We start from the raw sequence: 14270 nt of genomic DNA on the forward strand, positions 1-14270 counted from the left end.
AAAACTTTTCCGACACCGTGCTTCGCAAGACGAAAAATTCGCTAGACGAAAAAACTCGCAGAACGAATTAATTTCGTCTTGCGAGGCACCACTGTACTGCACGTGTCAGTGAAATAGTGCACATTTGAAACACAGTTGAAAACAAAAGCCTGCAAACACCCTGTTCCCCACCGCCTCCCCATTCTGCCCCTTTTTGTGATGTTTTTGGGCCACTTTCGGGTTCAGCGTGATGTGCATTTACATCGTCATGCACATATTGAATGCACATAGATGGGGCATTGCCTGTAGATTGGTTCCCTTGTAAAAAGAATACGTTACTGGTTTTATATTTGAGTCTAAGTTCTAGAAATAAAAAAGGCTCAGGCTTATTAAATCAGAACGTGCAATTTCACCAAGTTAAGGTAGAAGTTATAACGGCTAAAAGTGTTGAATATACATATGTGAAGATATTAACATGGAAAGACAAATTGAAACCGTGATAAAATGGTAATCTTTACCTACTTTTTACCATTTTCAGTTTTGTTAATAATTAAAAGTATGTGCCTATAGGCAAGGTTCTCAGGCACATAAAAGCATTGGGATACTTTCCCAAGATGACTGGGTTGCCATCCATTCTTATGATATCCATGCGTTGCCGAACGTAACGGGTCTGATTGTTCCCTTTGCAGAATGTTTCATCTGTGATGCTGGTTATGTTGTTGAACTGCAAATCAAAACAGTGAACTTGAAAAATCTGAAGATCCAATGCTAGTTAAAAGATACACTAGTTTGATGTTTTCTTTCATTGAAATCCTATTCAATACATCTCTCGATAGCACTATAATGATTTCTGTTATACATATGTACATTGTATATAGGACATGGTTTTTCGAAAGTCCTTACACTAATGTTTGGTTCCTTCATGGCTCTTCCTATACAACATTGTTTGTCTATTGCATAGTATTCTGCCCTGAAAATTTCTTCTTTACATGAAGAAAAATAAAACTTGCAGATTCCTATAGATTACAAATGGGAGTCCCTACGCTACAGTAACATATCCCTTCAGAAGAATCTGTAAGTTACCAGAGAACAGTATTCTTTATTGGGCAGGTTGCTGTTTCCCTTGCTTAGGCTTTCAGTGCACAGCTTCTGTTTTATTTTATTTATTAACTTAATTTATAAACCACCTTTCTGATGAAGTATTTTAAAATACAAAAATAATGAAACAAAAAATGTAAAGCTGAGTTCTCTTGGGCCATTGGTAGTATGTGTGTACACATACACATACACACACAAAATATTTCTTTGTGCGACAGCAACAAAATGTTTTCAGACCTGAAGATTCAGAGTACGCAGGCTCTCTGGCAAGTTAAGTGGGACAGACTCAAGTAAATTGTGTCCTAGGTCGAGAAATGACAAGTTGGTCAACTTCTGTAAAAGAGAAACAGAAAAGAAGGGGAAAAGAAACTTTTACAAGCAGTTTAAACAAGATAATTGGTTACTAATTGGATCTATTGATAGGGATTGGGCTATTCAGTTGTGTTGAAAGATGTTTGAAGCCTGTAGTATAAATAAAAATATTACTTAATCTAAAAAGAATAACACATTTTTTAAAAAGTTATCTCCTTCAGTTCTTTTGGACCAACACCAATATGATAGATGCTGTAGATGGGGAGAGAGGAGCATGGAAAAGAATCAAAGATTCCACTGGGCATATATAAGCCATTCAGCATGCCAAAATTAATGAATTAAATCCCACCTTATTTATGCTACTTTACCTGTTCTCCTTTTCATAACATTAATTCTGAACAACTTGTTTTTGGATATTTTGAGCAAAAAATGGTGAAATGCTATGTAGCATGGTGGGCTGCTATGTTAAGAAACAAGCTGACAGCCTTCTTGGGGATGCAAAACTAGTTGTATGGTCCTTTGGATTGGGATTCCATGCAATATTGTATTGAAGAAGTAGAAAAGCTTCCCAAAGCATAAACTATAAACTACAGGACAAATCTGGGGTATAGTTCTTAAACAGTCTGAAGAGCTAAACCACAAGATTGGGTTCGGATGACGTGCACACACCAGGCCATAGCTCACTATAGCACAGCAGCAAAACAACTGAGGAGGAGCCAAGTGGCCAGGATGTCCTCTCATAGAGCGTACATGTTGCACTAAGCCATGGTTTGGCTTAGCGCGACATAGGAATCAATTATAATAATAAATTTTATTACCTTGAAAGCATTTGCTTTAATTCCTCTGCTTTTAATAAAGTTGTTGTTTGCTTTGAGTGAAGTTAGCTTTGGAGGCAAAGTTGGAAGCTTGGCAAGTCTATTATCAGCAAGTGAAAGTTCTTCTAATAATACTAGTTTTGCAAAGGTCCCATCTTCAATATCTTGTATCATATTTCCAGTCAAATCTATTCTTTTCAGTGTGGCTAAAAAAGAAGAAAGAAAGAAAAGATAGGCTCTGATGCTTTTCGTAAGCAATCACCTGCTAAGCCCCTAGTAAAGTGTTGCTGTGCTGTGCAGCCTGGTTATAGAGTCCTGGGTATTGTGCTGATAATTTTTCTCCTTGGGAGAGCTTCAAATAAACTAAGCTTGCCTTCAATGTCCTCCAATGTTCTCCCTTTACAGTGGCAGCACCAATTGTAAATGTCTAATTAATTCTAGCACTAGCCTGGTAACCACAGATGACCAGGAATTTCATGCAACTGAGTGAGCAGACTATTGCAAGGGAGTGCTCATTCCTCTTCTGTGCACGTGGGCTGTCAGGGAAGAGAACCCCCCCACCACTACACTCAGTAATAAAAGTGCACAAACAGGCTCACCTCCTCAGCTGTTATCTCTCTTTCACCACTTATCAAATGATTGCTCCGCAGCCCTCTCAGGAGCTGGGTGCTTGGCTCAGTAGGAAGGTTTAAACCACAGCACTAAAGCTACTTTATTTTTTTTATCCCTTTTTGCTGAGATTTTGGCATTTGATCAGGCTGCTCAAGGGTACCCAGTGTCTGCTTCCTGCCAGCTTACACAATGTTGTCCTGCTAATCTATGAGCATGTATTCTTTTTTGGTCTTCCTCCTAGAGTAGCACTGTGTTCAACTTACAGAAAGGAGTTCTAGGATTAATCCTTTCTCATTCAGTGGGCATTGTTCAAGGATAGTACTATGCTGTTTTATCTTATTTCTAGGGTTGTCATTGATGAAGAAATATTAAATTAATTAATCAATTAAATACTTAATTAACCATACATGTATATGCATATGAAGAAAATGGTACTGCTGAAGATTAAAATGTTCTTTCTTAGTTGTTATCTAGGTCTGACTTTGTGGCCACAGGAATCATATAAAGAGATAGTCCCTTGTGTGGGAAAGGATTGCTTCTTCCAGGATAGTGATTCATACAATACCTGTGGTTATTTATCTGAAAAAATAAGTTTTAAAAATAAGAATAATAAATGAATTGAACTTAAAAAGAATAGAGTGATCTTGGTCAGTGTTTATTTGTTTACTAATATAGATGGTTGCAATTAAAATTTTATGAATGAGATGTAATTCACCTTCAGTAGTAGTAGTATATGGACATGAATTTAAAGGTAATGAAATGTATTTTTAATGTTTTACCAAAACTTTTAGTATAGTCAAGAAGTACGGTATGTAGTTTTAAATCAAGTATATACTTACGAATTTCAGCAAAATCAGATACTTTCAGCTTCTTGATTTTGTTGAAACGTGCATAAAGATAGCCAGTTTCTTTTGGCAGAGCTGGAACACTTTCCATATCTGTTTCTTCACAGTAAACTGAACCACTTAAACAAACACACAGCAGACAAGTAGCCAAATCTGAAATAAGATAATTTTGTTTCTATGTAAGTGGAATGTTGGACGGTTGATTGTCTGTCAGTCCTAGTGGCACACTTTATGGGGCGTAAATGCTATATTCAAATAGTCTTACGTGTATTTTGCAGACATTAGGATATGGAAACATTTTTTTACTCACATCACAAGAGGCCTTCTGACAGCTTTGAATTTAGTGTCAGTCAACATAATTTTTTACATAGCACTTTATTCAAACAGAATTGACCTAGTAAATTTTAGAATTTAGATTTCTAAAGCATAGAAACTTACCATATCTTGTAAATTTGAGATAATGTACGTATTCTTTCTAAAATGTTTTCAGCTCCATGTCTTATTGTTGTATGGGTTGAAAAATACAGATAGATGAAAGGATAACAAATGTAGGTTAACTAGAATTCCAGGTTTAATAGTCAGATCATGAGAAATAGTCTCTATTTTCTTTTTCTTTGCTTTAATTGTAATATTTCTCAAACCTTAGGATATTGGAATGAAATTTGATATGACAGATGGGTTCAATCCTCCTCATTTGTTTTCATGGAGAGGAATTTACTCACTTCACTATTGCCTACAGAGGTACTTCTAGTTACGAACTTCATTCATTACGGAGGTCCGTTCTTAACTTGAAACTGTTCTTAACTAGAGGCGTGCTTTCACTAATGGGGCCTCTTGCTGCCACTGTGCCGCTGGCACATGATTTCCATTCTCATCCTGGGGCAAAGTTCTCAACTCGAGGTAACTCTTCCAGGTTAGTGGAGTTTGTAACCTGACACGTATGTAACCTGAGGCATTTTTAACTCGAGGTACCACTGTATTTTTGTTCTCCATCCCCTGTTCTTCTGACACTGAGAAACCTTAGTCAAAATTCTGAAGCAGCTAGACCCAACACTGACTGATCACATATTGCCAGCACTAACACTGTAGTTGAGAAGAGAGATCTGTTGCTGAGCTTTCTGCTTTCTCTCGCATCATTTTTGTCTGGGAAAATGCAACTCTGTGATATCTGTGAGCATGTGCTTGCTGTCTAGGCTTATAAAAAAGTACAATTTTTAAAGCCTAGAGTATGTGAGTGTGCATGCACACAGCTGCCAAAACATGCTTCTCTGACTAGAAGCATTAGAAATAAGGAGAAGGGGAGACCAGTGCATCTTGCACTTTGTGGTTCAATCAGGGCAATCATTACTTGCTCCAAGCAAGTGGCAAGTTGAATTCTGATGCTTATGTCAGTGTGCATACTTTCTCACATTTTTGGTAACTATTTTGTTTGTTTGTTTTAAGGTTGATATTATACTGTAATGTGGTAAAATCTTACCTGTTAAATTTGTTGATCCCTCATTAAGTATCTCTTCATCTCTCTGCATTTGCAGTTCATTTTCGTGGAAAAGGAACATATCATTGCTTTCCTTATATGTAGGAAGTTATAAAAACACATGCAGGGATTAATATATTATTATTCAATAGTGGTGGTAAAACCTTTAAAAGTTAATAAACCACATTGTCTGGAACATTTCCTGGAGCACTGGAAACAATCTAGTTTAAAACACACACACCAAAATCTAACATTCAGCAGTACTTCTGGGATAGGGTAACTTCATGTGACACCTCATGTTGAATACAGACAGTTAAATTAAGCAATACTTTGTTATTTCCATTTGCTAGTGGGCAGATCAGATGTCATGTTCCTGGCCCAACAACCATGATTTATTGGATCAGGCATGCACCGCTTGTGAGCTTCTTTCCCTGGCACACCTAGCTTAATACAATATAACCTAGCTGGTAGTTTGCTGTGATGACTGAACTGGGAGGTTGTGGGTTTAAAGCTCCCTGTAAAGGGACCCCTGACCATTAGGTCCAGTCGTGGCCGACTCTGGGGTTGCGGCGCTCACCTCGCTTTATTGGCCGAGGGAGCCGGCGTACAGCTTCCAGGTCATGTGGCCAGCATGACTAAGCCGCTTCTGGCGAACCAGAGCAGCGCACAGAAACGCCGTTTCCCTTCCCACCAGAGCGGTACCTATTTATCTACTTGCACTTTGACGTGCTTTCGAACTGCTAGGTTGGCAGGAGCAGGGACCAAGCAATGGGAGCTCACCCCGTCGCGGGGATTCGAACCGCCGACCTTCTGATCAGTAAGTCCTAGGCTCTGTGGTTTAACCCACAGCGCCACCCGTGTCCCAGTGCTCCCTGTAACTGGGATCAAACCATGGTTACCAATTCTGAATTGCAGTGAACACTCAGACTAATAATAAGTGGGATGGTGTGTGGAGGCAGTGGCAGGCTGGATGTGGGCCAGCAAAGGTGTTGTATGTTCCAATTTCTTGAGTCCAAGAGGTGAACACAGCTTGTTCTGGACAGGATTGCACTCCACTGGAAGGAGCAGGTTGATAGCTTGGGGGTACTCCTGGCTCCAGCACTGTTACTTGAGGTCTAAGTGACCTCTGTGGCTAGGAATGCCTATTTCCAGCTCTGGCTTGTTTGCCAGCTATGGCCCCGTTTGGACAGAGGTGACTTGGCCACAGTACTCAGTGCTCTGATAACTTCCAGGTTGGATTATTATAGTGCACTCTGGAGCTGCCCTTTAAGATGACTTAGAAACTTGTACTGCTTCAGAATGCAACAGCCAGATTACTGGCTGGGGCTGCCTTTACTACTCATATATAACCCCTGTTCTAAAACAGCTGCATTGGCTGCTAATTCTTTTCTGGGCCCAATTTAAGGTGCTTCCGCTAGTATTTAAAGCCCTAAACAATTTAGACCTCAAATATCTGAAAGGCCCCCCTCATTCCCTAGAGACCCTCCCCAGTGTTAATATTAGCAGAGGGGGCCCTCTTGGTAGTTCCATCAGAATTTTGGAATTTCAGAATCCTGCCCTGGGATCTGTTGGGAAAATGAAATGAGGGAATAAAAGCCTCTCAGATACCACAATAACACTCTGAAGCTGGACAAACAACTGATTGTGTTTTGCTCCATATCATCAGCATTATAGTTGAGACAACTACTGGGACTGAGCTGACCATCCTTTTTGCAACTCCATATTGCTCAGCCATCAAGCAGGATCACCCCTCATCACATCAACTGGGTCCTCTGACCTTTCATTTATTGTTTAAGTATATGAAACATTTATAAACTGCTTAATACAGGCAGTGGCCATTTTAGATGTGACTGATATTTGTGTGACTGTGTACATGTGCCTCACACTGAACCTAGAAGCGACCCAATCACAAAAAGGAACAGGGACAGAACTGGGTGTTTGCCGGCTTTTTCAGTTTCTAATACATGTGATTTCACTTAAACATGCAGTGTCTTGGAACGTAACCTCCACGTAAATTGGGAGTTGCCTTATTTAAAAATCTCAGAGCAGCATGGCTATGGATAGTTACAGCTATTTCTGTACAACAGTGATGTTTCTGGGATTTTCTTGTGCCTTCAGTTCTTGTGCATTTACTCAGGAGGATGTCACTGCCCATAGATTGGCGATGGGGCTGCAGCGGAACAATTGCCATATGGGGGGGCTTCCTGGCTCCAAGGAGTACTAGTTAAGATGTCTATGTTACCCCAGCATTGAGAGCAGCATGCCTCTGAAAACCAGTTGCTTGTAAGCTTCCCATAGGCATCTTGTTGGCCCTTGGAGAATAGAATGTTGGACAAACTAGATCTTCAGCAGGGTTTTCCTTATGTAGTCATGTTTTGAAGGGACATGGAATGGTGGAGGGATCCAACAAGGTGACTTAATTTAATTAACTGTAAACTTGTGAGCAGGGTTTTGTTATACTGGGTCTTTTTTCTTTCAGGCTGTTTTATAAATAATTATAAATCATACCCCAGTCCCCATCAAGGTATGCAAATGTGCCACCAAGTTTGGGTATTGCTGCTTTGATGTTGTTTCTGTTCATGAATTAAAAGACATGGAAATCATAAAAGGTATTAAAATATGAGGTGACAAACTATTGTGCTACTTGCAAAAATTCAGGTAAATGTATGGAATATATGAGAAGAGCTTGTCTTTTATGCACTTAAATGTTCATTGAGTTAATTTTGTTGTTCATATCCCGTTTTAATATTATGAATAGAAAAGCAATTTGTCTTTGTTTTAATACCCTTCAGTTGTAACCCCTGTTATTTGGTTCTCTTTTAAGTGAAACATTAGCTTCTCCCCATTTAGTACTCTAATCGCTTTGGCTGCCCTTCTTTAACCCCCTTCTCACTTCTTCTTTCCACTATTAAATGTATTACTCATCCTTCACTGAAGGACCCAGGGTGGATTATAGCAGTCTCAAACATCATTAAACGCATCTTACATTACATGGACTAGTTTTGCATAAAACAAATTTGCAAGATAAGTACTATAAACTGAAGTTCATCTTACTGAAGCGCCATCTACTGGTGCAAAGCAGAGTTTACTATACTTAAAATGTTACACTTTCTCCTTTTTAGGTAAACAATTTTAAAAATAGTAAATAGACATCTTTAAGGAATAAACAGTTAAGAACTTAATACATATGCAGATAATGTAATAATTAAATTGTCACCATCTGTGACAGTTGGTTAGAGCATGGTGCTAATAACGCCAAGGTTTCAGGTTTGATCCCCGTATGGGACAACTGCATATTCCTGCATTGCAGGGGGTTGGGCTAGATGATCATCAGGGTCCCTTCCAACTCTATGATTCTATGAATACTGCTGCCCTGGATGAGTTGCACTTCCCTTGAAAGAACAAGTAGGCAGTATGGGAGTGTTTTTGGATCCAGCTTTGTCACATGCTCAACCGCAACAACAACATTAATGCTAAAACCTTAAATTTCTTTTTGGCATTGGCCCTGAACATCATGTTATGAGGCTTTGATCCACCATAGGTTTTGTGCATATGTGTACTACATTCTAGACAATATAATTTTAAATACTGATTTATTTATTATTTGTACTTGTAGCCCGCCCATCACTGAATGGTCACAGGGCAGGTATTTAATACTATTGAATAGGGCAGGACATTGTGAATGCATTAAATGTAGTGGCAATTTATAAGGCTTGTTAAGGTACAATGCTGTGTTTTGGTTTGAATAATTGAGGATTGTACTGTATAGCTGTTTATCATTTATATAATGCACAAAGTTCCTTATAATATATATTAACGTTGCTCTCATAAAATAGGCCACTGTTAAACCTATTTTACACAAAAAGGATTGGGGGGTTGGGATAAGCCTAAGACTTGTCTAGACTAGAAAATGAGTTCATGATAGATCAATGGACCACACTTGATTTTTTGTATATCAGTGCAGAATGGTCACTCTTTATGATAATGTAACAGATAATTGGTAAACTGTACTTTAGAAATAAAAGGGGAAGAAAGTCATGCATTAAGGCAAACATGGGCTCACACCCATTGTTTGTGGCCCACATAGGTATGTCACATTGCCCATTCCTATGTGCCCAAACAGTTCCACTATGATAAAGGAACAAAATAAAACAATTGTGTGTAACTATATTATGGTTTTATTTTGGCTAACTTTACATTATCCTTATTTTTTCCACTTGTTTTCATAATTACCCATGGAACATGCTTGCATGCATAGATGAACACAGAACTTGTCAAATACCTGATTTTTTACTGCATCCTGTGGCTTGTCTTCATAATCCTCCTTAAATATTATGTCTTCATAGCTTTGCTTAAATATCGTCTCTTCAAGAGTGGCCAAACCAGGGTCATAAAATGTGGCTGAGTGTTGTTTAGGTGGTGCCAACTTCACCAAGGGCAACAAAAAATAAAAGAAGAGACCAAATTTCTGCAAAGTCTTCATTTTGAGAGGCTGAGGCTTGTATTGAGTTGGAAGGACTAAGCAGAATGATTTCTTTGTGACTGGAAATAAAAAAAGCAATCTCTCAAAACAATATTTAAAGCGTAGAGGTCTAGTTGGCAGTGGTTTCTAATGCTTAAGGAACGTGGAAAAATTATTAACTCTTAGCATTCTTTCTATAAATATTTCCAATGTTAAAAAGTTGACAATGTACAGTGTAGAAAAATAGAAGTACAAATTGATACATTGCAGATTTGTTTTGTGAGTTAAGTGCTGATAGAAATACATACAAAACATTGTTTTAGATTTTGTATGTATGGTGATGAAATAGTTAAAAGGAACAGGGCTGAGCCCAGCCTGGGACTGAAAAGTATTTTTTTCATTGTCTTAAGGACTATTTTGTAGAGCAAACTAAACTTTGAAATATGCAACAAAGTAATAACAATGTATTTAAATATAAAAAATAGCATGCATACAATAGGAAAAAAATACTATAACTTTTAACATATGTAATCTAGTATATAATAAACTTTTACAATAACTTGCTAAAATTGGTAAGATAACTTCTTGGAAGATAACACCTACCGTTTTCGCTGATTGAGATCTCTTGTGTGACTGTTTCAATATGGTTTTCTCTTCATTAATTCCAAATGGCTAGACAAGAGTGAGATTATTTTCAGCAGTCTGAAATGATACTACTACAAATACTGTCAAACTTTAAAAGCACCTTCTGTGGGGTAAATAAGGCTGGGTCAGCATGCAGTCTTGAATGCAAAATGATAAATCAGTCCTGCTCGACTAATATGTTGGAAAATATTCAACTTAATATGTTAATATAGTTGCTCTTATCATTCAAAGCTTTAACTGGACCAACTGCAGTTTCATGCAATAAAGACTTAAGCAAAGTCATATGCTTCTCATTTAGTTTAGCATTTAATGGAAGACAAAGGAGCTGACTTCCGTTTCAGTTTAGGCATACGCATTCCACTTTTTTTGTGCAGTTAAAACTTGCAACTCAAGATACACACAGAGGAAATTCAAGCTTTTAGTTTGCAGTTTAGTTGGTTGTAGGTTTTGAAAATCTTGAGAGCATTCCAACCTTAACAGCTCATTATAGAAAACAGTGTGATGTATATTCACTGAGACTACAGTTTGTAATAGAAGCATATTAGCATATGAAAATGACATATGACAGAAAGTGCATATGGCAGAAAAATTACATTTCATTGAAAAATAATTCAGATTCATGTCTTGATATGAAAAGTGCTTCTTATGTTTTATACCTCTTAAAAGAGGGGAAATCTTTCAGTTTTATACACAGCCAACAAAGATAAACAGAACCTAAATGTACAAACAGCATTTATTGTTGAAAGGCATCATTGCTGAAACTGTCTGTGCTTTGGTATGTTACTTTTAGCTGGGACTCCAAATAGAAGATGCATCAGCTGAGAATATTTTCATTTGGATTAGTTTTGTAAGCCCAAAGCTATGCTGTTGTAGAATGTTTATTGCTCCAAGAAAAGCCAAAGTTCAGACTCCAGCTGTTTGCTGTGGAACGCCATCTCAGTTGGAGTTGGATGCTTTGCTTTAAGTACATCTGCTGGTTTACAGTCTTCATTTGAAATTTGATCCATTCTGAACATAAATGTTTCCCCTGAATTCACTGTGCAGATGGAAAATAATGATAGCAAAACTGAAAATCAGTGCATGTTATATTAAAATACTATATGTCCTGTTAATATTAATACTGAGGCACCAGAAGAATTTTAAAGTTTTTTAGTCCAACTGTTCCTATCATTGGTTTCATTTTCTCTTAAATTCAGTGACTGATGACAATTTCTCTCACTTTTATGCCACTTTTACAACTCAAGCTATTATATGGACAGTCCCGGATTGGACTGCATCCGGAGCAGTGTTCCCTCAAGCCTTATCCTCCTCCAAAAGCCACTCCCGGGGAAAGGCCTGACAGTGGGGTGGGAAGAGAGAGTTGTCAGGAGTGGGTGTAAGGAATCACTGGAGAAAGCTCTTGCACAATTCACCCACCCAACATTCCAGGCCATTCCTGAAACTTTTTGACCCTTGGGATATGCTTTTGGATGGGCAGACAACTGTGCAGGGGAGGAGAGGTTAGAGCATTCACTTTGTAGGAGCACTGCTTTGATTGCAACCTGTGGTGTTTAAGAAGAAAAGTAAAATTGAGCCTGTTGTTGTTGAGATAACTGTTGTTGCTCTTTTGACTCTTTTTATAATATGATCCTCTGAGATTTTATTTCTTTGTATGTTGGCAGGTAGACTGTAAATTGAACTGGAAAGCTCATCCCCTCAAATTTGAATGCAAATTGTGATTTTAATAAGGCTCTGCCTATAAGGCAAAGAACTCCCCAGTCATTTTTCTCAGTTTGTTTAACTGTATAGGGAAGGGGCCAAGGCCTCCCTTCATCTCTATTACTCCTGTAGACATGCATTTACTAGCTCAGTAATTTCCAAAGTGTATGCCAGGACAAATGAGTGTACTGTAAGAGAACTGCTAATACAGAGCTTTCCAAACTTTTCATGTTGGTGAGACACTTTTTAGACATGCATCATGACAGAGTTTTACTAGTAACCCGGGGGTTAAACTAACCCTTTTCCAGCCTTGGGAGGAGCACGGGGAGCATTTGCATGACACACTTACAGGATGCAGCCGACATACTAATGTGTCATGACACACAGTTTGGAAAGCTCTGTGCTAGTATGCTGTAGTGATAATGAGGGCTGAACTGTATGTAATTGGTATAATTCAGTCATTGCTGTTATAGAGAAACACTAGAATTTTTAGCCACTGGAAGGAGGTTCTCAGTTGTGTGTCTGCTTAAGTTGGTGCTCTCTGGGTTTGCCTCCTTCAAATTGCATGCAGCTCAGTGATGCTTAAAATACACAGGGGCTGGGCTTCTCTGGGGCTGGAACAGATTTCTGACAAAAGAATTCTCCTGTTTTTGAAATAAGTTCTTTTTATTTGTATGGTGCAGTAAAATCTAGTTGCTGCCGTGCTGTGGCTGGAGCGGGCCAAAAGCCCACTCAGATCCAGCATCCAATTCCCACACTAGCCAGCTAGATGCTTATGTGAAGCTTGCAAGCAGGATCTGAATGCAATAGTCCTCTCCTCATTTGCGATTGCCAGCAACTAGAGTACAGAGAATTCATCTGACAGTAGATACCACCTCTGTGTGACTCAGTATGTTGTAGCTGCTCATGCGCAATACTGTAAACCTAAATACCTCCTTGTATCATTCTTACGCACTTTAAAAATAAGTGTATAATGTGTCTCTAATTTTACTGAAAATTTGGGAAACACTATTAATCTGCAGAGCAACCACTGTGGTGTTCTTCATATGTTGTTGGACTACAACTCCCGCCTTTATTTCTTACTGTTGGCAATGCTGACTGGGGCTAATGGGAGTTGGAGTTCAAAAGTATCTGGAGCACCACATCTTGTCTACTTGTAGATCATTCTTTTCGGCCTGTAGGTTTTGTGCCCTCTTAGCATCTTGCTTCTAGTTTCATAGTTGAGACATGGAAAGATGCAGCTGTTGCTTGGCTGAAAGACCAGGTGCCAGTTGGCTCCTTCCTTCCCTGTACTGTTTGCATTTATACTGGTCATCAAAACAACAGCTATGTGACTAAGAAACTGAGCCCTCAGTTCGCTTGTCTGAGACTTCATTCCCCATCCTTTTTGTGTCATGTCTTTTAATTTGCATACCTGCAGGCAGGGACAGACTCCTCCCACCTTTTAGCTGTTTTTAAAATGTAGGTACTTCATAACTGATGGTTAATAATATTTCACCCTTACTTCAGGTTAAAATAGTGATGATTACAAAATGCTAACAGCAAGGGAGAGCTGCTACCTTGTGAGCTTCCCTTGTAAGCTTCCCGGAGGCATCTCATTGGTAGTCGCTAGAGATAGAATGCTGTTCTAGATTGACCTGTGCTCTGATCCAGATTGGCTTCCCTGGTAAATCACAAGGAAATAATATATAACATAGTATAGTATAGTATAGTATAGTATAATATAATATAATATAATATAATATAATATAATATAATATAATATAATATAATATAATATAATATAATATAATATAATATAATATAATATTTATACCCCGCCCATCTGGCTGGGTTTCCTAGCCACTCTGGGCGGCTCCCAATCGAATATTACAAACACAATACCCCATTAAACATTAAAAACTTCCCTAAACAAGGCTGCTTTCAGATGTCTTTTAAAAGTAGGATAGTTGCTTATTTCTTTGACATCTGATTGGAGGGCAATCCATAGGGCAGGCGCCACTACTGAGAAGGCCCTCTGCCTGGTTGCCTGTAAGTGAAACACAGCAGCAGGCCACTGTCTCCTAAAAGGAAGAGAAGGAAGCATTTTTTCTGATTATCCTCCTTAAAAATACACTAAATATGGGACACTAAATACTCTGAATTATGGGACACTAATTGTAGTGGTCTGTATAATGAGAAGGGAACCACTTTGGTGTTCTTCCTACATTGCTGGACTACTCTTCACTCCCCTGCCACCTTAAATACTGAATCCACTCCATGGGAATAGTGTATCCACTCAACATTTGCTGATAGTGCAGTGTTCAGCACAGTGTGCCCTAGAGTATATA

At 38.5% G+C, this 14270-nt stretch overlaps 2 protein-coding genes across 5 annotated transcripts in view; one reads left to right on the top strand and one right to left on the bottom strand.

The window, feature by feature from the left end:
* Positions 1 to 14270, top strand: part of CENPP (centromere protein P) — a 165201-nt gene that overhangs the window by 17086 nt on the left and 133845 nt on the right. The window lies entirely within an intron of this gene.
* OGN (osteoglycin) lies at positions 445 to 10518 on the bottom strand. 2 transcript variants are annotated; one of them, XM_081177135.1, is made up of 7 exons: positions 10201 to 10518; positions 9418 to 9653; positions 5139 to 5229; positions 3656 to 3814; positions 2208 to 2410; positions 1315 to 1410; positions 445 to 703 (listed from the first exon to the last, which is right to left on the bottom strand). In XM_081177135.1, the coding sequence occupies exons 2-7, from the start codon at positions 9616 to 9618 to the stop codon at positions 530 to 532; spliced, it is 924 nt and encodes a 307-aa protein (XP_081033261.1). In that variant the 5' UTR covers positions 9619 to 9653; positions 10201 to 10518; the 3' UTR covers positions 445 to 529. The 2 variants fall into 2 exon arrangements, with proteins under 2 accessions (XP_081033261.1, XP_081033260.1); XM_081177134.1 differs by having other exon boundaries at positions 9418 to 9677; positions 10201 to 10517.

Source organism: Podarcis bocagei (genome assembly GCF_964188305.1).
Source record: "Podarcis bocagei genome assembly, chromosome: 2".
NCBI lineage: Eukaryota > Metazoa > Chordata > Lepidosauria > Squamata > Lacertidae > Podarcis > Podarcis bocagei.